The sequence below is a fragment of the Narcine bancroftii genome, chromosome 3, assembly GCF_036971445.1.
Source record: "Narcine bancroftii isolate sNarBan1 chromosome 3, sNarBan1.hap1, whole genome shotgun sequence".
NCBI classification, from domain to species: domain Eukaryota; kingdom Metazoa; phylum Chordata; class Chondrichthyes; order Torpediniformes; family Narcinidae; genus Narcine; species Narcine bancroftii.
In genome coordinates, this window is record NC_091471.1 from 42319310 (window position 1) to 42345338 (window position 26029).

Here is a 26029-nt window from a genome sequence, read left to right on the forward strand (position 1 = left end):
AAGTCGAGGGCCGAACTAAATATTTATTGAAAATTTTCAACAACATCTGCATGTTTTCTCTTCTTTCAACATATGTAATGTTAAACTTTTTCTTATTAAAATAAATGTTTAATAATAGTTTTGGATAAATTCTTTCCAGAAGCATTAACAAATGAGAAATAAAATATTCAATAAATAATATTTCTCTATAGAGGATTTGTCAAATGTTGCTAGTGTGCTGTCGAATAGTAAAATCTGAGGGCTATTGAGAATGTGGGAGAATAACATGATTCCTGAAACAATCAAATGGGTGACTGATTGTGGGCATGAACTCTAGCAGGGTTATTTGCCATGCCCTTTTTCCATTGGTACAGATATCCTTTGATTTACACACTTTTCAAGTTTTATGCCTAATGAGCTTGTATCCAGGTGCAGGACCATTTTTAACCAGGAATATATTTATCACTGTGACATGAAACTATTGGAAGATCGTTTTATCCTGAGATTAAAGTTCATAATACTTACTCAGGCCTGTGTGCGGGAGGGCGGGGTTTGCAGGCGATCGGGTTGGACAACGACAGTGCGGGGGCATCGGCTCTCGCTGCAGGGCGGCATCTCGGCAGATCAGCGGCCCCGTCACTGTGAGTCGCGGGTCGGCCTGCGGCAGGGAGGGGGAGTGGGCAACGGTCCTGGCGAGGTCAGGCCCGAGGCCTCCGGTTCCGGGCGCTGGGAAGCAGCCTTGGCTTCCCCTGACACCGGCCAGGCCCCAAAACCAGAGTCCACGGTGAGACCCTGCAACGTAAACAGAGGAGGTGGGGGCGATTAGCTGGCTGACGCCAATGCATTCTGGGATTTGTTGTATTACTGTGCATACGCTATACTGGCGCGGCGGCCAGCGGGCCACCTCTAATACATTTTTGAAATGATCTTGCGGGCCAAATATAATTATATCGCGGGCCAAATTTGGCCCGCGCGCCAGAGTTTGACATGTGTGCCTTAGACAGATTAAGAGAATGGGTAAAGAATGAGATACAATGTTAGAAAGTGTACGGACATGCACTTTGGTAGAAAATATAAATGAGCAGTCTACTTTTTAATTGGGGACGAAATTGAAAATACCCAGATGCAAAAGGATCTGAGATTCCTTGTGCAGCATAGACTGAAGGTGAATTTACATGATTAATACATGGTGAAGAAGGCAAATGCAATGCTGGCATTAATTTCAAGAGGAATCAAATATAAGAGCAGGCATGTTATGTTGAGGCTTTATAAAACACTGGTGAGACCTCATTTGGTGCATTGGGAGAGGTTTTGGGCTTCTCATTTAGAAATGATGTGCTGACATTCGAGAGGACTCAGAGGATGCTAACAGGGATGATTCCTGGAATGAAAGGGTTATCATATGAGGAGCATTTGACAGCTCTTGGCCTGCACGTCTTGGAATTTACGAGAAAGAGGATGGATCTCATTGAAATATTTCAAATGTTGAAAGGCTTGGACAGAGTAGATGTAGAAAGGTTGTTTCCCATGATGGGAGAGTCTAGGACAAAAGGGCACAACAGGACAAGCGAGTCCTGTTAAAAAGGAGATACATAGAAAGAGGGTGGTAAATCTATGGAATTTGTTGCCATTGGTGGTTGTGGAGGCCAAGTTATTGCAAGGATTTAAGGCAGAGATTGATTTGTTCCTGATTAGCCAGGGCATCAAAGCTTATGGGGAGAAGGTCAGGCATTGGCTCTAAGTGGGAAAATAGATCCACTTGTGATTAAATGGCAAGGCAGATTTGATGGTCTGAATAGTTTACTTCTGCTCCTAATGGGTGGTGGATGGTGTTTATGGCCTTATGGGTGGTGTTTTTAATATGGTGGACTGCTTTTCCAGAGCAGTGGCAATTGTAGATGGAGAAGAAGAGAGTGATGGAATGAGCCACATTCACAACCACCTGAAGTTTCTTGCAATCTTAGGTGGGGCAGTTCCTTAGCACACAGTGATGCACTCTGATAGGATGGATATCTGTAGATGTCGTTAATGGATGCTGGTGACATGCCAAATTTCCTCAGACTTCTGAGGAGCTGGTGAACTTTCTGGCCATTGCATCGACAGGATTGGACCAGAACAAATCACTGGAGATTTTTTGCTCCTTGGAACTTAGCAATCTACTAATTCCATCTTTGCACCATTGAGGTAAGCTCTGGGCCCTCCTCCAGAATTCCATAACCAGCTCTTTGGATTAGTGGTAATGACAGAAGGAACTTCTGAGGAGAAGTGGCCTCATGGAAATAATGTTCTTAATATGATGAGATTTAGAAAAGCAATAACATTATAGACCAAGGGGCCTGCTCCTGTGCTGAATTTGTTCTATTTTTGATGAAAAAATAAATTTGGCACAAGGAAATCATATCAAGTGAAGGTGGGTAGATTTCACTGTGATAACAAATCGACAGACAAAATTTGAACTTGAACACTGAGAGGTATTCAACATGAAGTTATTTCAGTAAAATTCCCTTGAGGGAGAAGAGAACTTGATGCTAGAGCTTCATAAATAACTCAAACAATTAGTGAAGCCATAAATGACCCATTGATATGTGGAAAGGAAATGGGTTGAAAGAAGAGGTAGGGCATGGAACAGCCTAAACTAATTGAAGTGAATGCCTCTGAGAATGTAAGTTTTTAAATGTTGACTGGAAGAAAGAAGCTAGCTGCATTCCTTTCTTTCTAGAGCTGAAAAGGACCTCCTAATCTGGCAAGGTAATAAAAAACTATTGACCATTAGGTAAAGGATATGACCCTAATTAACGAATCCCCAGAAAAATCTGAGAAATATTTATTTATGTGGAGCAGTATGTTTAAATGTCTGGAAAACCAAGGATTCAAATGATATAAATGTACAGTATGACTTGTAAGCCATGAGGCAGACTCTCTTGGGGTGATACTTGTTGCCTGTGGCAGTGCTTCTTGGTGTAACAGAGTTCTCATGCTTTGCAATGTTATTAACATTTGTTTTTGCAGCTGCATTAGTGTTTGTATCCAAGCAATCTCAGATCCACTTTAACACCTCGATCCAACTTCTTGGGATTTTTATATAGTTTGTGCCAGTGAAAAATGCAGATGAACAAATGTTCTTAGTTTAACCAACAGCATAACTTGGGCACTCCTTGACAGTGCCCTGTACTGGGAATAGTGGAAGAAATTATCTGCATGGGATTGAAAACCCCCCTCCCCCCAAATAATGGGGCTTCCACTTGCCCTACATGGACATGATGGTCTCTGTTGAGCAAGTATTATTGCTGACTACAATATTGAGGCAAGATTATAGGGATTGTGATGAGATTAAACTAAACTTCATATGAAAACAGAAGATAGAGAAACTAACATGGCCAATAAGATAAAGATAAAGAGGCAACACGAGGGCTTTGTAGCTTGGAGAATGTAAGAGTGTAAGTAACATGAGTTGGGGAGAGGAAAATCTGGAATCAAATTTGCAGAATGCTGCTGGATGTCACATTGAGATTCAGACTTGGTGAGGTGAGAGTGTAGTGGGAGAAAAATGAATGACTCACTGTTGATTGTCGGGGGATTTGAGAGAATTTGGGAATGGCATAAGTTAGCATGAGAGTTAGAGCAGGAGTTCGTCCCTCAGAGAAATGTTGTAGGGTTCATTCAGAAGCCTGATGGCTGTGGGGAAGAAAATGTGTGAGATTAACAATTTATTACTTATTATTGCAATTGTAGTGATGAATTGATTTACTGTGGACATTAAATGTTAATTCTTATATTTTCTGACACCATCAGTTGATTTTTCCATTCAATTTTCATTCACCTTTTCTATTTCTTCACATTGTGTTAATTAATGTGCACCTTCTGACCTCATGTGACACATTGACAAATCCTGGTTGTCCTATCAGTTCCCACACTGAGAATCCTGTGTATTCCTGCCTCACTGACCAGTTCTTCTTCTCCTCACCCTTCAGCTTTGCCAAGCTCCAATATCCTTCCCTCTGCCCCTCGTGATGTGGTCCCTGTGCTGGTCTCCAGCCGTTTTGTCCGACTCAGTTGGCGCCCACCTGCCGAGACGTATGGTCGTATCCAGACCTACACAGTTTACTTCACCAGAGAAGGTATTAACAGGTAGGTGCAGAATGCAAAGGCACACAGACATTGATCTGGAATCAAACTGAAAATGTCTATTTAGCATGTTCCATTACAAGTGTTATTTGGTATAATTCCTATCTATGGCTGTTTTTTTCCTTCCTAATCTATATGTTAAGTTCCATATCATGAACAAGCATATTCCATTTTAAATTTCAATGATTTTTACTCTGTGGCTATCTATTTGCTAAACTTTTAAATTCCATTCAGGCCAAGACTGTTACGTTGTGTCACTAAATGAATACATTAATATTAATTTAGTACTTACACTTTTGTGCTCCTTCTATATTCCTCTATGTTGCCTTTTTCAGTCCGTCATTTCCCACCCCCCCGCCTCTTTTCATTTACTTTCATTTGTTCATGGCTGCGTGATTATTTCATTGAATCAAGAGCTCACACAACCTGGTCTCTGTTTACCTTTTCATTTGTTTACGGCCATTTTGAAGAACATGGTTCTAGCAGTAAGGTAAGTTGGATTAGTATGTAAATGTACTTTAAGGCAATCATGGACATGGTGAACCAAGGACCTTTTTGCTGTCACTCTTTGATTCTGAAATACATTTTCTCCACTATTTCAATCACAACCATAGGCACTCAAGAAAGTTCATAGGATTTATTTGTAGAGAAGCTCCCTGGCAACCATCACACCAATAAAGAAATTCCACAACGCTCCATTACTAACTGGAAAAAGGGGCAGTAATTATTTTGCTTGAACTGTGCTGCAATATCTTTTATATATATATGAAAAGCTTCAGGGAGCCACTGTTGCACTCTTTATATGATTTATTGCTAGTTAGGAGTAATTTTCCAGTTAAACAATATGAATAACCAAGTTCTGCATTACAAGATTCCTTCATTTGTTATTAATCCCCTGATTCAGATTGGAAATCTTGAGTAAATCGTCGTTTCCCTGAAGGCAGCTAATTATGCATTGTACCATATTTTGGAATAACCTTTTACTACATGGAAGCACTTACACTGTAGTAAATATAATTATTTGCTGGAACCTTCCCACCAATCATATTATTACTCCCACAAAGTGCTGTAAGTGTGGGATTAGGAGACAAAACTTAATTATTTGTAATAGTTACAATATATCACATTTCTGCAAAATAAACACTGAAAGAGCCAGAAATAAATAGTCATTTGGCATTCGAATGCACATGGCTCATTTATCACTGGTCCAGACCCGAAATATTACCATGCAATATGATACTTCCATGCAGAAAGTTTACGGCTGGGATGAACCGCAAGGTCACTTTTTTTTGTGATTTTCAACATTTGGAATTTATGCTATTTCCACCTTTATTTCCTCTATTTATTTTCCATTCTATTACTGATATTGGCCCTCCAAGTTTCTTTTCATGTTTTCTAATACTTTAATTCATTCCCAGTGTTGCCTATTCCACCAGATGCAGTCATGTCGACTGAGATTTTCACACCAAGAGATTGTAAGGAGAAATAACACTGAATATTGCCCAGAGGCTATGAAGATGTCTGCTGGTGTTTAAGCATACTCACTGGGGACGGCCAGTACATCGTTTTAACACAACAGAACATGATTATCACTGATTCAATTAAACTGGTGCTGATCAAGAGCTGAAAGATATTGCATAAATTCCAAAGAATATTTCCGGGGATGTGTACGAGCCTCGATTGTTCAGAGTTGTCTGTCTCATCAAACTTGCTGTGGTGTTGTTTATTACTATAATGTAGATTATGATTTTCCACAACTTATTCTCACTCTTTTTGTTTGTTTAAATTCAGGGAGCGTGCATTAAATACTTCACAATATGGAGACTTACAACTTACTGTTGGAAATTTGAAGCCAGAAGAAACATATGCATTTAGGATCATTGCCTACAATGAGTTTGGACCAGGGCAGAGTTCACAATCGATTAAAGTATCTACTCAACCCGAGTGTAAGTAGTTAAGAAATAGAACTTTTCATTTGCGTGGCCTCCGTCAGTCATGGTCGACCATGGGTTCTGCATCTCTGATAGTCACTGGAAGCTGGAGTGGCCTATCCAAGGTGCAGCTTTGATATGGAGATCCATCTGTTGCCTCAACCCCACCCCATGCTAATGACAGGTCCAAAGGAATGACAAAAGTCGATAGAGTTTGGTGCCAGCAGCATCGCAGGAGTTGCCGAGCCAGTGCTGGGTACAACAATCAGCCACCTTCAGGACTCTGACTGCAGATTTTTCCTTGGGGTTTACTCCCAAATTCTTTCCCATGAGTGGGTATAACCACAAGGTAGTGGAGGTTTGAAATTGGAGTTTCAAGTAGACTATTATATAGTGCAAAATACTCCCATGATTATCTGTACTTCGATCCTCCTAAATATATATATAAAAATGAGTAGGTCATTCAGTAAGATCTCATTTCAATTTTACTGCCAGATCCCCATAAATGTTGATTTCCCTCTGCTCGAACAATTGATATTTGTGAAGGCAGGGTGGAGGGGATAGGATAGTGGCGGTTTGGGACTTCAAGAAATGTGGAATTGAAGAACTATGCGCAACAGGAGTCGGATTGTTTTGTAACATTTTACAGTGTCAGTAAGCAAACCAGATTGATGCTGCTTTGGAAAGACCATGTTATTCCTGGAATCCTTGTCATTCTAAGGACAACATCGTTCATATTTTCTCTAGTATTTCTAAAGGGACCTTGCATAGTCAGTAACATTATTCCATGTGTGTTTGGCAGTAAGGTTTCAGGTGATGCCTATCAATGATGGAGCCTGAGCTAAACTACATTCTTGCCAGTGTAGGGCCATTGAGGGAGGATAAGTGCTGTACTTTATCACTTCCTAATCTCAGATCAACAGTTCAGTGCCGATCATGGAAAAATGACATTGTTTCGTCCTACTCTCTGAGTGCCTATCTACTACAGGGGCCTAACCGTTTATCTGGAATCATTGGGATCAGACACCTGCCATTGGTCAGAATCTTTCGGATTTCAGAATCAGTTAAAAAAGGCAGGCTCTTTAAGCAAATGCGTTGTTTCAAAATTAAGCGAAATTGCACAAAGCAGGGGGCGTGAGGTGTTAAATGAATTTAGATAAATAAAGACCATGATATCACTAGCATGTTTTTATTTTATTTTAAAGTAAAACTTCAAAATAAAACTAGCTCAGACATTGCAGACAGCTCAAACAGTGCAAATACAGTTGACACACATTACAGCTCCATCATTGCATCAAAGCGAACTCTTTAATTAATTCATTAAAAGAGGTTTCTGTCTAAGCAGTCTCCCTTTCATTGAATAAACAGCAATAATCTCATGCTCACTGATAAATGAATGTTGTTCCATCCCACCAATTAACTGATCACACATTTTAACCATTTCGTCACTGCCCTCCTCATGCTCATGCTCAACACCATTTCAGCAATTTCCCCATTGTGCATCATTGCCAATGTTCAGCCCTTCTTTGATGTCAGCTGCCTCTATCATGTTTACATTTCCTGCTGCAATATCTTTGCTATAGGCAATGAGGTTGGCGATAATCCTCCTCTTGTTACTGACACCTTCAAAGTCTTCATCTGTAGGCTCATTTTCATGGAACATTGCTCACGGCCAAAGTCAATGCCAAGCTTGTTTTAACGTTGATTCATTGACTTTTCTCCATGCATTAACAAGAGCATAATCTACCGAAGATTTTAAGATATTTTATACCATGACGCCTCTTAAATTTTTGCAGCCAACTGTGTGAATACTCACACTTACCCTCAAGGTTCAGTTCTTCGTGGAATTTTCAAGCTTGTTTCATTACAAACAGACCTGTCAGTGGCATGCATTCACTTTCCCGTTGTCGCACTCACTCAATAAGCCTTCATTCAATATCTATGTTTTGTTCCCCATGCAAAGTTTTCCTTTTATTCATCAGCCTATGGTCATCACTCTCACAATCTTCAACAATTGTTGTTTCCTCAAATCATGTATGGTGGAGAATCCCACACTGTAATCTTCTATTAGATGTCGCACAGATATGCCACCATCAAGCTTCCATAATAGCTCCACCTTCTGCGCAATCGATAATAAAATACACTGCCTTTTCTGCACTTCACTGCTGCCCATAGGGGACTCTGGAGCTCTCCTTGCCATGCTCATAGGCTTCACAGATGCTTCCAACCGGTAGTGTCAATTGAGTGGCAATGACTCTTGATTGGGAGGGGCTGTTACAAAATAATGATCATACTAATCACTGACGGTGCCCGACAGGTAGAGTTATTCGTAAAATGATAATCGCACTAATTAGCGATGGCACGTGCCATGAAGGGCCACTTATTTGGTGTTGGTGATGATACCACAGATTGTCAATGCGGAACACTACAGGAATCATGGAAGTTGAGCAAGAGCCATGACAGGCCACGTTTGGCGCCAAACTCCATGTTTGATGAGCAGATGTCATCTACCAAAAAAAATGCGTTGGATTTTGGAGGTGGATGGATTTTGGAATTCCAGATAAAATTTTGGCACCTGTAGTTTTTCAGTAAAAGGATGTACTGAAGCACTTTTTGGCATTATTAAAAAAACAATTAATGATATAAAAAGAACCTTATTACTAGATCTTCACCTGTTCCATTTACCACTGAATATAAATTATCACTGTATCCGAGGTATCACATAATTATCTTTACAATGCATATCCTGTCAAATGAAATTACATTTTCCATTTTTAACTTTTCCATGTTTTAGGTTTAACCCTTTAAAGGTACATTTGTAAGCAAGAAGTTGAAGGCGGCTTGCACAAAAGTCTAAGTGTTGTTTGTGTTAAACGGGGCTGAAAAAATAATCTTAATCAGAGCAAAAGTGAAATATCCCTGTTTTTTTGGCTGAATAAAAAGAATATCAATTTTTTATTGTTGCAATTTTAAACAATTGGATGTACAACGTGAAAGTTTCATTGTACTCAAATCCTATTGAGTCTATCGATTATGCTGTCCCTGCAATTCCTTCTCACGAAACCTCAAGCACCAAATCTCAACATCTGACTGTAATTGATTTTACTGCCACACAACTTCTGTGAAAATGATTGCCTATACATACAGGAGGATTAACATCAGATATCAGTGACCCATATGGAAATAAGTAAAGGTGAATGCAGAGACCACGCTTTAATCAATTTAAGAGCTTTTTCCAAGATCCACTTTTTTTTTCAAAATAATCACCTGAGGTACAGGAATCTGAATTTCAATGAAGACTTTGTATCTGAAGATTAAAATGTTTTGCCATGCATGTATTTGGCTCTAGTTTTCATTGAAAGATAATATTGAAATTCCAATCCGATTACTTCAATTTAATCTCAGTATTCCACATGAAGTAACTTTGTAAAATGTTGTCCAATCTTAAAGATCTTATCAGAATTTATCCATGCATTGCAGAACATGAAAGTAGAAACCAATCGTGATTTAAAGATAGAGCAATATAATGAAAACAAAAATACCAATTTCCACATTCTTTCCCGAAATTTACTCGAATCTGGCTCCTCTTCTGAAATATCCTTCATCTTAGAAACAAGATAGCTAAGAGTTTCTTTTTTTTTCTTTGGCTTGGCTTCGCGGACGAAGATTTATGGAGGGGGTAAAAAGTCCACGTCAGCTGCAGACTCGTTTGTGGCTGACAAGTCCGATGCGGGACAGGCAGACACGATTGCAGCGGTTGCAGGGGAAAATTGGTTTGTTGGGGATGGGTGTTGGGTTTTTCCTCCTTTGCCTTTTGTCAGTGAGGTAGGCTCTGCGGTCTTCTTCAAAGGAGGTTGCTGCCCGCCAAACTGTGAGGCGCCAAGATGCACGGTTTGAGGCGATATCAGCCCACTGGCGGTGGTCAATGTGGCAGGCACCAAGAGATTTCTTTAGGCAGTCCTTGTACCTTTTCTTTGGTGCACCTCTGTCACGGTGGCCAGTGGAGAGCTCGCCATATAACACGATCTTGGGAAGGCGATGGTCCTCCATTCTGGAGACGTGACCCATCCAGCGCAGCTGGATCTTCAGCAGCGTGGACTCGATGCTGTCGACCTCTGCCATCTCGAGTACTTCGACGTTAGGGATGTAAGCGCTCCAATGGATGTTGAGGATGGAGCGGAGACAACGCTGGTGGAAGCGTTCTAGGAGCCGTAGGTGGTGCCGGTAGAGGACCCATGATTCGGAGCCGAACAGGAGTGTGGGTATGACAACGGCTCTGTATACGCTTATCTTTGTGAGGTTTTTCAGTTGGTTGTTTTTCCAGAATAGCTAAGAGTAAATATTATTAATTTGCACCATGAAGACCTTTGTTTTTCATGAGCCAATAACAATACTTTGTTTATAGAAATTAACATTTTAGGAATAAATAGATGGAGAATTCTACTTGGCATGCTATTTGCTGGTCTCTTTCTCAGTATGTGTATTTTTTTGCTCAAATATGTATCGAACAAGTATAAATATAGAATAATTAAAGTGTGAAGCTGTGTAACCTCCAATTATACCATCAGTTCTCTAATCGCTTATTGGCCCAGGTGTGAAATGATGCTGAGAGATAGGGGTCTAATATTTCCTCTTGCGACTCAGATTCCCTATTTCCCATACTTATCAAATTTGGATCTGGAAAACCAATCTCACCAGCCATGAACTTCCTATACTCACTCAGTTCAGCTCTATTTGGTGTCAGAAACATGAACATAGAATGAAATCCCATTATAACGCGATCGTTGGGGTCCATAAAATCTCCTCACCGGAAAAGTGCACTATATCAGGGATTTACTGTACCGGCATTTTTCCAGAGGTCCCTGCTCCTGCTGGCAGCCCGCGGTCCACACTCCTGCTTGGAGTTCCAAGTCCCCACTCTTGCTGAAAGCCCAATATCCCCAGCTGCCAGAAGGCTGATGTCCACGCTCCTGCCAGCAGCCCGATGCTAAGCCTAATGCTATCTCCGAATTTGCGTGAAAGCGGGGCGCATAAAATCGGGGTTTCACTGTAAATGGGGAGAACTTTTGTCCATAACCTCGACAGTATCATTTTAAAGATTGGAACGTGAGATCAGATGGAAGAATTGTTTCTTTCTTCTGAGATAAAGTAGCCGACATATAAATGAAGATTAAGTGAACTGGACTCTGTTTCAGAGCCAAAAAGAAAACTCATCATCTTGTTAAAACTGGCAACAAAACCTCAGGAGGCAAAAAAAAAATGTTTGCAGATGCTGGAGTCATGGGCAATACACAAAAGTGCTGGAGAAACTCAGCAGGTCATGCAGCATCGATAAAATTTTAAACTCAACGTGTCAGGCCTGAATCCCTCTTCAGGAGTGACGAAAGTCTTGCATAGTCCTGAATAAGAAGGAGGGGAGTGGAGGGAATTGGGAGGAACACAGCCTAACAGGAAGAAAGTAAAATGTTTAAGAGAAATAAGATGATAAATGAAAGGGGAAGAGGACAGAGGGTTTTTGATAGGAATAGGAAGGGTAGGGGTGAAGAGCTTGAGGAAATAAAACAGGTGGATGAAAGAATGTAAGAGGCTCAGGGGAGGGGGGTTAAGTGGAAATTGGAGGTCAATAAGACTGCATCAATATCGACCTCCAATTTCTGTTAACCCTAACCCCTTGGTCTCATTCTTTCCCTATATCCTTCGATTCCCACCCTTTCCTATCCTATCAGAGAGCAACTCTTCCCCAATCTCTTTCTTCCCTGATCACTTCTCATCTTATCTCTCTTCTAGATAAGTGGATACACGCCTACCACCTGAAACCACCTATTACCTCTTTCCCGTGACCATGTGCTTTTCCCTTTTTACTTCCCCTTCTCCTTCTCCCACATGTTTGGGTTATTATACACATCTGCAAATGGAATATAAAAAAATATAGAGCACAAAGAGGTCCAAGATCAACATCAAACGGGAAAATCTAAAGTTAAAAAGAACAGCACAGGTTGCCTATAATAGTGTAATGTTCACAGAGGACTTTGTTAAGCAATTATACAATGAGATACAATCACTGATGAAAGAGAATTCAAGGTTAATTTTGTGACAGTTCATTCAGTTGGTCTTGAGGGAGGTTGCAAGATCATTAATTCACAAGGCTGTACTCCTGTTAAATCTTGTCCTCCACATGTTTGTTCATGCTAGAGAATGCTTATTGCACTGTTATTGGCAAGCTTGTGGGCACTACCAGTGTTGGCTCGGCTTGCACCAAAGAAAGTGTGCCTTCCGCCTCTCACAAAACACTGCTGTTCTAAACATAGCTCTGGGGTCATCCTTGCAACATTCTTTCTTCTGCAGATCAGGATCTGCCACAGAAAAGGATAGGAGAGAGAGAAAAAAAACAAACAAATTAGATCTCAGCATTATAAGTTCAGAACAAATTTCACTGTTGAAGCGCTAAATCAAAGGAAACTGGAATTCAGGTGTCCTGTTAATAATAGCATTCCAGTTCCCTCCAAAAAATTAATATAAAATTACATTGTGCAGTAGAATAATTTGTGCTAATATGTTTAAAAATGTTAATTTAAGTAGGATTAAGATGTTAATATTACCAAAAAAATCTAATACTTATTAAAATCGCTTTGGAAAGAGCTTAATAAGTGAGATTTAATTTGTTTGATCCAGACAGGAGCTAAAATGAACATCAGCACAATATTCACATCTGCTCAAAATTCACGCTCTATTGGGATTTGTCGTGGGGTCGATAGCCTTATCGGTTGAGTTTGAATGTAATGAGATTGGTGAAAGTAAATCAGTTTATAATTTTCATTTGTACACTTTTGAAACGTGTGTAGTAGTGATTGAACAGCAAAGATTATATTAATTCATATTTAATTTGGTTTGCCTGCGCAGCTGATGCCAACATTTCAATTGCTCGTTACCATTCTGGCTGGTAATGTTATCAATGCCCAATAAGCGCCATCTTGTATAAAGTGCATGCTTCTGTAAATTAGTCTTTCCAGTAATATTAGCAAAGTGCTATAGAGAAACTACGAAATCTCATTGAAAATTTATACATTTCAGTCATAAATCTATTTCTCTCACTTTGTTGATTACTTGCATGTCTGATCCTTCAGAATTTGTTTGAATTAGTTATTTTTCTGACACTGCTTTTGTAGATTATTGTTTGCCATATTACATTTTACCAACTATATCCAAAATGAGATCATTTCCTTAATGTGAATATTGAAATAGAGTATACAGCAGAGAAACAGCAGTATCATGGTTTCTGCATTCCATACACATTGTCCCTTATCCATCTTTATCAGTGGAATATACCATACCTTTCTCATATTCTTATCTCTTCTTGTCTTTGGCTTGGCTTCGCGGACGAAGATTTATGGAGGGGGTAAATGTCCACGTCAGCTGCAGGCTCGTTTGTGGCTGACAAGTCCGATGCGGGACAGGCAGACACGGTTGCAGCGGCTGCAGGGGAAAATTGGTTGGTTGGGGTTGGGTGTTGGGATTTTCCTCCTTTGCCTTTTGTCAGTGAGGTGGGCTCTGCGGTCTTCTTCAAAGGAGGTTGCTGCCCGCCGAACCGTGAGGCGCCAAGATGCACGGTTTGAGGCGATATCAGCCCACTGGCGGTGGTCAATGTGGCAGGCACCAAGAGATTTCTTTAGGCAGTCCTTGTACCTCTTCTTTGGTGCACTTCTGTCTCGGTGGCCAGTGGAGAGCTCGCCATAGAACACGATCTTGGGAAGGTGATGGTCCTCAATTCTGGAGACGTGACCTACCCAGCGCAGCTGGATCTTCAGCAGCGTGGATTTGATGCTGTCGGCCTCTGCCATCTCGAGTACTTCGACGTTAGGGATGAAGTCGCTCCAATGAATGTTGAGGATGGAGTGGAGACAACGCTGGTGGAAGCATTCTAGGAGCCATAGGTGATGCCGGTAAATGACCCATGATTCAGAACAGAAAAGGAGTGTGGGTATGACAATGGCTCTGTATACGCTAATCTTTGTGAGGTTTTTCAGTTGGTTGTTTTTCCAGACTCTTTTGTGTAGTCTTCCAAAGGCGCTATTTGCCTTGGTGAGTCTGTTGTCTATCTCGTTGTCGATCCTTGCATCCAATGAAATGGTGCAGCAGAGATAGGTAAACTGGTTGACCATTTTGAGTTTTGTGTGCACGATGGAGATGTGGGGGGGCTGGTAGTCATGGTGGGGAGCTGGCTGATGGAGGACCTCAGTTTTCTTCAGGCTGACTTCCAGGCCAAATATTTTGGAAGTTTCCGCAAAACAGGACATCAAGCGCTGAAGAGCTGGCTCTGAATGGGCAACTAAAGCGGCATCGTCTGCAAAGAGTAGTTCATGGACAAGTTGCTCTTGTGTCTTGGTGTGAGCTTGCAGGCGCCTCAGATTGAAGAGACTGCCATCCGTGCGGTACCGGATGTAAACACCGTCTTCATTGTTGAGGTCTTTCTTGGCTTGTTTCAGCATCATACTGAAGAAGATTGAAAAGAAGGTTGGTGCGAGAAGCAGCCTTGCTTCACGCCATTTTTTAATGGAGAAGGGTTCAGAGAGCTCATTGCTGTATCTGACCCGGCCTTGTTGGTTTTCGTGCAGTTGGATAACCATGTTGAGGAACTTTGGGGGGCATCCGAGGCACTCTAGTATTTGCCAAAGCCCTTTCGTACTCACAGTGTCGAAGGCTTTGGTGAGGTCAACAAAGGTGATGTAGAGTCCTTTGTTTAGTTCTCTGCACTTTTCTTGGAGCTGTCTGAGGGCAAAGACCATATCAGTAGTTCCTCTGTTTGCGTGAAAGCCGCACTGTGATTCTGGGAGAACATTTTCGGCGACACTAGGTATTATTCTATTTAGGAGAATCCTAGTGAAGATTTTGCTTGCAATGGAGAGCAGCGTGATTCCCCTGTAGTTTGAGCAGTCTGATTTCTCGCCTTTGTTTTTGTACAGGGTGATGATGATGGCATCACGAAGGTCCTGAGGCAGCTTTCCTTGGTCCCAGCAGAGCTTGAAAAACTCATGCAGTTTGGCATGCAGAGTTTTGCCGCCAGCCTTCCAGACCTCTGGGGGGATTCCATCCATACATGCTGCTTTGTCACTTTTCAGTTGTTCAATTGCCTTATATGTCTCTTCCCGGGTGAGGACCTCATCCAGCTCTAGCCTTAAGGCTGTTGAGGGAGCTGGAGCAGGACGGATTCTTGGACTGAGCAGTTGGCACTGAAAAGAAATTGGAAGTGTTATGACCATCGGTTGAGGATGGAGATCTTGTCGCTGAGGAGGACTTTGCCATCTGAGCTGCACAGCGTGCTTTGGACTTGGACCTTGAGATTGCTTAATCCCTTACTAATCACAAAGCACTGATGGCATAGGGATTACTTAAAGTGGTATGTGAGTGGAAAGAAAAGGTTGAGAACCACTGCAGTAGACAATAGGTATAGTAGTAGGCCATTTGGCCCTTTGAGCCAACACTACCATTCACTGTGATCATGGCTGATCATCCACAATCAGTACCCCGTTCCTGCCTTCTCCCCATATCCCTTGACTCACTATCTTTAAGAGCTCTGTCTAACTCTTTCTTGAAAGCATCCAGAAAATTGGCCTCCACTGTTTTCTGAGCAGAGAATTCCACAGATCCACAACTCTCTGGGTTGAAAAAGTTTTTTCTCAACTCCGTTCTAAATGGCCTGCACCTTATTCTTAAACTATGGCCTCTGATTCTGGACTCCCCCAACATCAGGAACATGTTTCCTGTCTCTACCATGTCCAATCCCTTAATAATCTTATATGATTCAATCAGATACCCTCTCATCCCTCTAAATTCCAGTTTATACAAGCCCAATCACTTCAATCTTTCAACATATGATAGTCCCACCATCACAGGAATTAAACTCATGAACATATGCTGTACTCCCTCAAATGCAAGAATGCCCTTTCTCCAAATGTGGTCTCACCAGGCCCCTGTATAACTGCAGAAGGACCTCTTTGCTTCCATACTCAACTCCTTTTGTTATGAAGGTCAACATGCCGTTAGCTTGCTTCACTGCCTTGTATATAAAGCAGTCCAGAGCTACAGTCTAGCCCACACATGTCAAACTCAGGCCCGCGGGCCAAATTTGGCCCGTGATATAATTATATTTGGCCTGCAAGATCATATCAAATATGTATTAGAGCTGGCCTGCTGGCCGCCGCGCCAGTATAGCGCATGCACAGCTAATACTACAAATCCCAGAATGCTTTGCAAATGTGTTGGAGCCGGCCCATCAGCCCGCTAATCGCCCCCACCTCCTCTCTTTACTTTCATTAGCACCTGCGACCTGTCGCCCAACTCACATGTAATAAACCCCTTACGAAAAATGGCCAAACGAAAGACAGAAAACAGGGCCTTTCATGACAGGTGGGAGGGAGACTGTATGTTCATCATTTTAAAAGACAAACCTGTTTGTCATTGAAGCAAGTTGTTTTTTTTGACTTGGTGGCTTGTGAAAAAAAATACATTTAAAAGGAGCTTAAATGCTATTAGAGAAATATTATTTATTGAATATTTTATTTCTCATTTGTTAATGCTTCTTCTGGAAAGAATTTAACCAAAACTATTATTAAACATTTATTTTAATAAGAAAAAGTTTAACATTACATATGTTGAAAGAAGAGAAAGCATGCAGATGTTGTTGAAAATTTTCAATAAATATTTAGTTTGGCCCACGACTTAGTCCAAGTTTTTAATTTTGGCCATCTGTGAATTTGAGTTTGACACCCCTGGTCTAGCCTTCCAGGTTAATCTTGAAGAGAGACAAGACCTCTTAGTGTATATATTAGTTTATTAAAGCTGTCTTATACTCGCACCGCTGGTGTGGTTATTGTCAGAACAACTTCCCTCTATTACACTTGGCCATACTCTCCGATTCCTTCTTGAGCTTTCTGCCCTGTTAATTCTGACTTTCTTAGCTTTCCCGTTAACTCCACCCTTATATTTCCAGTTCATTTCCTCCCCCCATCGTCCCCCCCCCCCATTCTTAGTTTAAACACACTGGTGTAGCAGTGGCAATGGTAGTGACTTTCATATTCACACTTTACTCTGGGCAAAGAACTTCTTCCAATTTAGCGGATTAAGTATCTGGCCAGATCCTTACATTCATGGCCTCAAGTTTAACTCTTCCTTCTAAGTGGAAAAGCTACTCTCCTTAGAGTCTTGGTCCTGAAACATTTCCTCCATTTCTTTTTCCACAGATGTTGCAGGTACTGTTGTTTCCAACATTTTCTGTTTTTATTTGACTGTGTGGCAACCTGTAATACTTTCAAAATCTTTTATTAGCTCACTTATTTCCCTCATTTGAATGGAAAATAAATCAATGCTTCCATATTTTTTTCCCCTGGATAGATGTAACTTAATAAATAGGAAGTAAAAAGAGAAACTGCAAAGGCTGGAAATAAAGGGCCTGCATCCTAAAACTTTAACATGGTCTCGCTGACTGCACATGCTTCCTGGCCTGCTGAGCCCAGCATTTCTGTTTCTATTTTAGAGGCAACCTAAGATTTTTAGTTCAATATTTTGATTCTCTTTTCTGCCTGCTTTTACTCCATTCATCAGTAGAAAATTCCATAATTATTCACCTGCATAACACATTTTGCTGTTGTATATTTGTACTCAATTAAAATTTTTAATTTAAACATACAGCACGGTAAAAGGCCCTTTTAGCTCACAGGTCCATATTGCCCAATGACACCTAATTGACCTACAACCCTTGGTACATTTTGAACAGTGGGAGGAAACCGAAGCACTCAGAGGAAATCAACGCAGACATGTGGAGAACACACAGCACTGGATTTGAACCCCGGTTGCTGGTTGTAGGGCACTACCAGTAACCACAAAGACTAGGCTGAGGGAACAATAGGCTATAATGTACAGAAGAAACTTGCTGGCCTGGATCCAGGTAGAGGAATGGCAGGAAGGGAGAGGTGGCTCCACCTTTATGGCCCAGGACCATAATGGAGGAGTCATAAGGTATGAGTCATCAGTGGGCGGGCCAACTCCATATATACAGTAGTCAATGGAGGAAACATATCACCACAGAGGTGCTGCAACAACGTTGTGCTAACCATTACACTAACCCCAGTGCTGCCCTTCCTGGGCTGCTCTAGCCCTTTTAGGCTCTTATTTTCTGTTTTTTACATTTAGTACCTGCACTGAAATTCCTAATTTAATAATAGGTCTAATTGTAACTCTGCCTCCCACTACTTCTCCCCCTTCCTACCCCCCCCCCCCCACCCCCACCATTTCCTCTGCACAATGTACTTCTGCTGGTCAAATCAAACTTTCTGACTCACTGCTACAATTTCATGAGGTGCTGGGATCTGTAAGCAGGAACTAACCCCAAGATAATGTATTCTAAGGCCCCACCCACAGACAACTCTGCTAAACTTTTGACAGCTCCCTGTTGTCAAAGGCACCTTTCATTGCACCATAAGTCTCTGTTCATCAAAAACATTAAAAGATCATAAATGTACTTGAATTGAACTTAATTTTTCACTTTCAGTGAGGAGGGTAATGTCCATAATGTGTTTTTACTGTTGATGTCAAGGTGTCTTGTATAAAGTTTTATCTCCACCCTTCAATAAAGACATAATGCTGACATCATTCCCCAGAGGCTGGTGGAGAAATTGTCCTTCGTGGATCTCAATACCCCTCTCTGTACTCGGATCCTGGCCTTCCTAAGAAATGCCACAGTCTGTTTGGGTCAGTAGCAGAATATCAAGCACCATCAGGCTGAGCATTAACACACCTCAGGGTGCGTGCTCAGCCCGCTCCTGTTTATGCTACTGACCCACGACTGTATCACCAGATCCAGCTCCATCAGTTTGCAGATGACACAGTAGTAGTTGACCTCATCAGCAACAATGAGGTCCACTGCAGAGAAGAGGTGGAAAATCTGGTGAAATGGTGCAAGAATAACAACCTGGGTCTCAACATGGACAAAACAAAGAAGATGATCGTGGACTTCAAGAAGTCCAGGAATTACCACCCTCCACTACACATCAATAATTCTGTAGTGGAGAGCATCACGTTCCTTGGAGTTCACTTAACTTGTGATCTATCGTGGACACTCAACATCTCCTCACTTGTCAGGAAGGTGCCACAGCGACTGCACTTCCTGAGAAGTCTAAAGCAGGCAAGGCTAAGTGCGGTACAGTTGCTGCAGAGGAATGGATCAGAGGTCAATCCACAGGGCCATAAGAGTGGTAGAGAGGATCACTGGGGTGCCCCCTCTCCTAGATTTGATCTACCAGGATCATTGTCTAAAAGAGGGCATGGAAATTCATTGAGGATCCCAACCACCCTGCACACAGCATCTTTCAGCTGCTCCCGTCGGGGAAGAGAAACAGTAATATCAGAGCCAGTGCCACCAGGCTGACGATCAGCTTCTTCTCATGGGAGCGAGAATACTGACCGGCCAAACGAACTGCTCACACTCACCATTAGAGTCTCTCATTTGTCCAAAACAAAATTTAATTATTTATTTAGAGTTTAAATACTCGTCCTGCATACGTATTATTTATTTGTGTGTCTGCATGTTTTGCATAGAGGACTGGAGAATACTGTTTCGTCAGGTTGTACTTGTACAATCAGATGACAAACTTTACTTGTGAACATCATGGACAGAAGTGTCCATACTGTGCTCTAATGTTCTATGTTCCATGTAAGTTCCAGAATTTATATATTTGAAAAGGGATAGGAAAGGAAGCACAAGGTGTGTGTGGGGGTGTGGGGGGGGGGGGCAGGGAGTTGATATGACATTGATAATCATGGGTAGTATCACAGCTGCACAATGGGAAGACATTGTGGAGGGATTGTCTACTAAGTCAGTGTTCATGGAAGTCAGAAGCAGAGAGGGAGCAATCACTCAATAGGAACTGTTCTATAGATCCCCAGTCGCCACCGGGTCCACTGAAGAGGAGATAAGTAGGCAGTGGAAAGATGCAAAAATAGCAGGGTCATTGTGAGGAAGACTTCAACTTCCCTAATATTGACTGGTACTTCCAGAGCGCAAAACGTTGAGATGGAGCAGAATTTGTCAGGTGTGTCCGAACAGATCCCTGCAGTACTCAACTAGTCAATGACCTCTGCCCCACCATGATCAATTTCAGAAAATGTCTGAAAACCACTGATTTAGACCTACAGCATGTTAACAGGTCATTTTGGCCCGTGAGCCCGTGCCCCCGTTATGTTTCAAAAAATGGAGGAAATCAGAGCCCCCGGGAAAAACAATGCAGACATGGGGAGAACACGCAAATTCCTTACAGACAGCGTGGGATTTGTAGCCCTGTCCCAATCACTGGCGCTGTAAAGGTGTTGCATTAACCACTAAACCAACCGTGCCACCCAATATGTGGAATGGCTTGTTGAACATCAATTGTATGGTTGGTTTAATAGAAACAATCTGAAAATACTTAAAATGTGAGAGAAAAGGGCAGAACATGGCATATTCAGTGGAGCAGCTCCCTCTAGCAATCCCAGTTTCAACCTTCACCTCCATGCATTCGCGTAGAGACTGCACATCCTTCTTGGGAATTGTCCTGGGTAAACTTGTACCCTCTCACTTTGTTTGTTTTAGATTGGTCACAGTGTTTGAGCTACCGAAAGAAAACAGAGACACATACCGAGAGCACTTCAGTTTATTATTAAATCTAAAGCTGATTTCAAACTACAATATGCAAGCCCTTCCCAATTATACTTATCAACGCCTGGACTGGTCCCAACTGCCGAAGCGAGGCAACGACCGCACACTTGTAGTAGGTTGTCGGGGCGCCGGTAGCAGCTTCTCCACCTACCCCGACCAGGACGTTGGTTGGACTCTAGAAGTTCTTCTTCTAGACGTTTCCGCCCCTCAGAGAGTCTCAAACTTCAGCAGTGGGACCATGGCTTAGCAAAAATTGCTTACTCATAGCCCATCACCCTGAATAAATGATTTACTTATCTTCAAGGTCTCCTGACAGTCTGCGACCAACAAAAGATAACTGCATCTCTGGACCTCATGGTGTAAATTAGATTATGTCTACTGATTCATATGCATCTCTAGGCCCCATGGTGGAATTTAGATAATGTCTTTTGATTCACATGTAATCGTTCTTGCATAAGCTGGTCTAAATCCTCCATTACATTCCACCCCTTGGTCGTAGTCTGTTACTTATGAGACCTAACAAGCATTTTAGTCCAGAAGGAGCAAAAAAGAGAAAACAAAACTACAATAATCACAAAAATGAGCAATAATGTGAGCAACCAACGGAGAATATTGTGGCCCAATCCCCCAAATGTACCAGTTAACCATGAAAAAGGATTCCAACCAAGGCTCAAACTATCCTTGTGGGCCACAATACCCAGACAGATTTTGAAACATACTGAACAATATCAGATATATTAGTGGATACATCGGGAACATAGGAGCAACATTCAGAACCAACAACGGCACACGTGCCACCCTGTTTTGCTAAAAGAAAATCCAAGGCCATACCATTCTGTAAAGCCACTGTTCTGACAGCAGAGAGTTTGTGATTAAGGTCATTAAAGCCCTGACAGACAGAAAAAAAGGGCAAAGGATGTCTCATTGGCAATAGAGCTCATGAGATCATATAATTTGTGAACCTCTTGGGAAATGCAAATAACACCATAACCTGGGATCAATGCGCCAAAGAAAATCTCGGCACCTGTGAGGACACGTCTATGCCAAAGGACAGGGGACATACACATAAACAAGGGATGATCCTATAAACAGGAAATATGGTGCAGGTAGGGGACGGCATATGCCAAATAGCAGCAACCACCCCAGGTAAGGGGTAGCCATGCAAAGGCATGAGACCCACAAACCCAAAAGGTCCTGTTCATAGGGTGCTTGGAAATAAAAGGGGAATATGCCAGACATAGAAACACAGAAACAGAGAAGATAGGAGCAGGAGTAGGTCATTCAACCCTTCGAGCCTGCTCCGCCATTCAATGAGATAATGGCTGATCTTAAAGTTCAGTACCCCGTCCCCGCCTTCTCTCCGTAACCTTTAATACCCTTATACTGAAGAAATATATCTAATTCCCTCCTAAATATATTTAATGAACCTGCCTCTACTGCCGTTTGTGGCAATGAATTCCACAGATTCACCACCCTCTGGGTAAAGAAATTCCTCCTCATCTCGGTCCTAAATGGTTTGCCTATTATCCTCAAACCATGGCCCCGGGTTCTGGATTTTCCCATCATTCGAAACATCCTATCTGCATCCATTCTGTCCAGTCCTGCCAGAATTTTATAGGTCTCTATGAGATCCCCTCTCAATCTTCTAAACTCCAGCGAGTACAATCCCAATTTGCGCAATCTTTCCTCATAAGTCATTCCTGCCATTCCAGGTATCAGCCTGGTGAATCGCCTCTGCACTCCCTCCATTGCAAGAACATCCTTCCTTAGATAAGGTGACCAAAACTGCACACAATACTCCAGGTGGGGTCTCACCAAGGCCCTGTACAGCTGCAGTAAGGTATCCTTGTTCCTATACTCAAAACCCTCTTGATATGAAGGCCAACATACCATTTGCCTTTTTAACCGCCTGCTGTACCTGCATGCTCGCCTTCAGAGACTGGTGTACAAGTACCCCTAGGTCTCTCTGCACTTCCCCATCTCTTAATCTATTGCCATTCAAATAGTAATCTGCCCTCCGGTTTGTATTACCAAAGTAGATAACCTCACATTTATCCACATTGTAGTGCATTTGCCATGTATCTACCCAGTCCCTCAATTTATCCAAATCACACTGGAGCTTCCTGACCCCCTCTTCCGTGCACACAATCCCTCCTAGCTTAGTGTCATCTGCAAATTTGGAGATATTACATCCAATCCCCTCATCCAGATCATTAATGTAAATTGTGAACAGCTGGGGTCCCAGTACAGATCCCTGTGGCACCCCACTGGTCACCGCCTGCCACTCAGAAAATGAGCCATTTATCCCAGCTCTCTGTCTTCTACCTACCAGCCAGTTCTCAATCCACATCAATACTTTTCCCCCAATCCCATGAGCCTTGATTTTGGAAGCCAGTCGTTTATGCGGGACCTTATCGAAGGCCTTTTGGAAATCCAGGTACACCACATCCACTGGCTCTCCCCCATCTATTTTACCTGTCACCATCTCAAAGAATTCCAATAGATTTGTCAAGCACGATTTACCTTTTGTAAATCCATGTTGACTCTGTCCGATCCCTTCTCTGCTAGTCATATGCTCCGCTATTACATCCTTAATAATGGATTCCATCATCTTGCTCACTACTGATGTAAGGCTCACCGGCCTATTATTCCCTGCTTTTTCTCTACCCCCCCCTTTTTAAATAGTGGGGTAACATTAGCTACCCTCCAATCCATGGGTACTGATCCTGAGTCTATCGAGTTCTGGAAAATAATTCTTAAAGCATCTGCTATCTGAAAGGCCACTTCCTTAAGTACCCTAGGATGTAGATTATCAGGCCCTTGGGATTTATCTGCCTTCAATCCCATCAATTTCCCCAAGATCATGTCCTTAGAGATACTGATTTCTTTCAGTTCCTCCCTTGCATTAGTCTCCATGTTTCCCAACATCCTTGGGAGGTTATTTGTATCCTCTCTTGTAAAAACAGAATCACTGTATCCCAGTGCATTGGCAGGCCTGTTGGGGAACTTACAAAATCAGACAGAGCCCTTCACATGTTGAGAAATAATAAAATAGGGGGGTGTTATATTATAAGGGGGGTAGGAATATGCCATCCTTGAAAAATATCCAAAATGACACGTAGACTAAAGAACTGGTCCTCCTCAGGCACAGGCTTATTAACATCAATGTGAGGCCTGCCTTTGGAGGGATCAAAATATTTCCAGGCAGCAACCTCCTTTCGGGTGAAAGGAATGGGGATCATGGGAATGCAAAGGGCCTACGGTACAAATCCAACAATCAGAAACATTCAATCGGTGAGTGTACGCATAGGAAACATGGAGAAAGGAATTGTCGGACAAATCTGAAGGAGTGTTTGATGGTGAAGTAGGCAACCAACCCTCCACAGAACCGGAATCCTCCCACCAATTAGCTACAGGTGGAGCAGAGTTATCACAAGATATAAAGTGGGTACAAAAACAACCATCACAGAATTAGGGGCCGACTTCATCAGTTGGTCCATCCACAAACAAACTATAAGAACCGAGACCAGCAATAACATATTTGTATAAGCTGCACTTGAGGCGGGTGACCGAGACTTCCTTGGTGTAAAGCATCGGGCCGTGTCCCCCACGGGCAACTCCCTCGGAACGTCCTCGACTTTACAAATCAAATTTCTGGCACCAAAACAGCTGTTAAGCCAGATCAGCAGGAGCTCAAGACGGAGGATCTGGAACAAAGAAGCCTGACATATATCACTCACAATGCCGTAAGCGTTCAGTATTTAAACAAACTAAACCATCCTGTCCCTCAATAGCTACCCACCGAGTGTTACCCTGGGCAGGTGTCACTATTTCCCCTTTTACAGGAGGGCCACTACCTGGTGGTGCCACCCATACCTTTTGTCCAACATTCTCTAGCTCTGGAATGGGGGGAAATGACTGTTTTTCCTCTGGAATAGGCTGTAGTTCAGAAGCGTGAAGAAGTCGGTGGAAAGGTATACCTCCCTTCAAAGGGCGATGATTCAAATTGTCGACTGCCTGCTGCAGCACATGGCACCACCACTTCAGTGTCCCCAGTGTTGTTAATAAACGAATTTGTTCCTTCAGTAAGCCCTTCATTTGTTCAACTAACCCGGCAGCCTGCGGGTAATAAGGAATATGGTGGACCCATAAGGTACTGTTGTCAGTTGCCCAATCACAGGTTGCCTTCCCGGAGAAGTGCGAGCCATTATCAGACTGAATTTCCTCTGGTACATCATAACAAGAAATTAAATGGTTTAGTCCCTGGATAGTGCTAGCTTGGTCACCCGTCTTGATGGGAAAACCAAAAACCAGGCCTGAAAATGTGTCAACCATTACTAGGACGTAACATTTACCCATACAGTCTGGCACGGCAACCTGTTCTCCAGAATGCCACTGAACTCCAGGGAAAATAACCGTCTGGGATAGGCCCTGCACCTTGGCAGGGTTAATGGCTCACTCTCTTTGCATAAGGATATCTTGGACACTCTCCATACCTTCCTGTACCATCTCTTCCGTGGCCCCTTGGATCATCACATCATCAACATAATAGTGAATTGAGAGAGAAGGCGATACTGGCACCGCCTCCAAATCACGGGCAATTAGGCTGTGGCAAATAGTGGGAGAGTGAACATAGCCCTGAGGGAGGCGGGTGAAGGTATACTGGCGTCACTTCCAGGTAAAGGCGAACTGATCCTGTGAGACCTCAGCTATAAGAATACTGCAGAAGGTGTTGGTGAGATCAATGACAGCATTCCATGTTCCTGAGTTCCCAGTAGCAATGTTTTCAATAAGGGTAACAATGTCCAGAACTGCCGAAGCATGTGGTGGGGCATGTTTGTTCAAAAAACGATAATCAACTGTCATTCTCCAGGAGCCATCTGGCTTCTGGACCAGCCAAACAGGGCTATTAAAGGGCGATGTTGAGGTCCTCACCGCCCCTTCTTCTTGCAAAGCATCGATGGTGGCAGTAATCTCTTCCTGCCCTCCAGGGAGGCGATACTGTGGAATGCATACTGGTTTCGGTGGGATGGGGGGGAAGGCACCATCACAGGATCCCACTTATCCTGACCCACCACTAGTCTTTTTGTAATAGTCCGAATTCCAAATCCAAATCCCCCTTGGCTAATATTAAGGGCCGTACCGGCCAACATATTTATACCCGGGATACACTCACCAGTGGCAGCCACCAGGGCATGTAACCATACAGGGGAAGGGCCATCACCTACTGTGGCACAGACTTTTATTTACTTCGTCAGGGTGATCGCTCCTCCCATCCCCCTTATTCGAAATGTCGGTCAGTCCAGAG

General features: G+C 42.5%; 1 protein-coding gene across 1 annotated transcript in view; it reads left to right on the forward strand.

Annotated features, from left to right (window-relative positions):
- Positions 1 to 26029, forward strand: part of dcc (DCC netrin 1 receptor) — a 718171-nt gene that overhangs the window by 395171 nt on the left and 296971 nt on the right. The window contains exons 8-9 of the mRNA XM_069923064.1: positions 3951 to 4107; positions 5896 to 6050. Of these exons, the coding sequence (XP_069779165.1) occupies positions 3951 to 4107; positions 5896 to 6050 (312 nt within the window). The remainder of the gene's footprint in view (positions 1 to 3950; positions 4108 to 5895; positions 6051 to 26029) is intronic.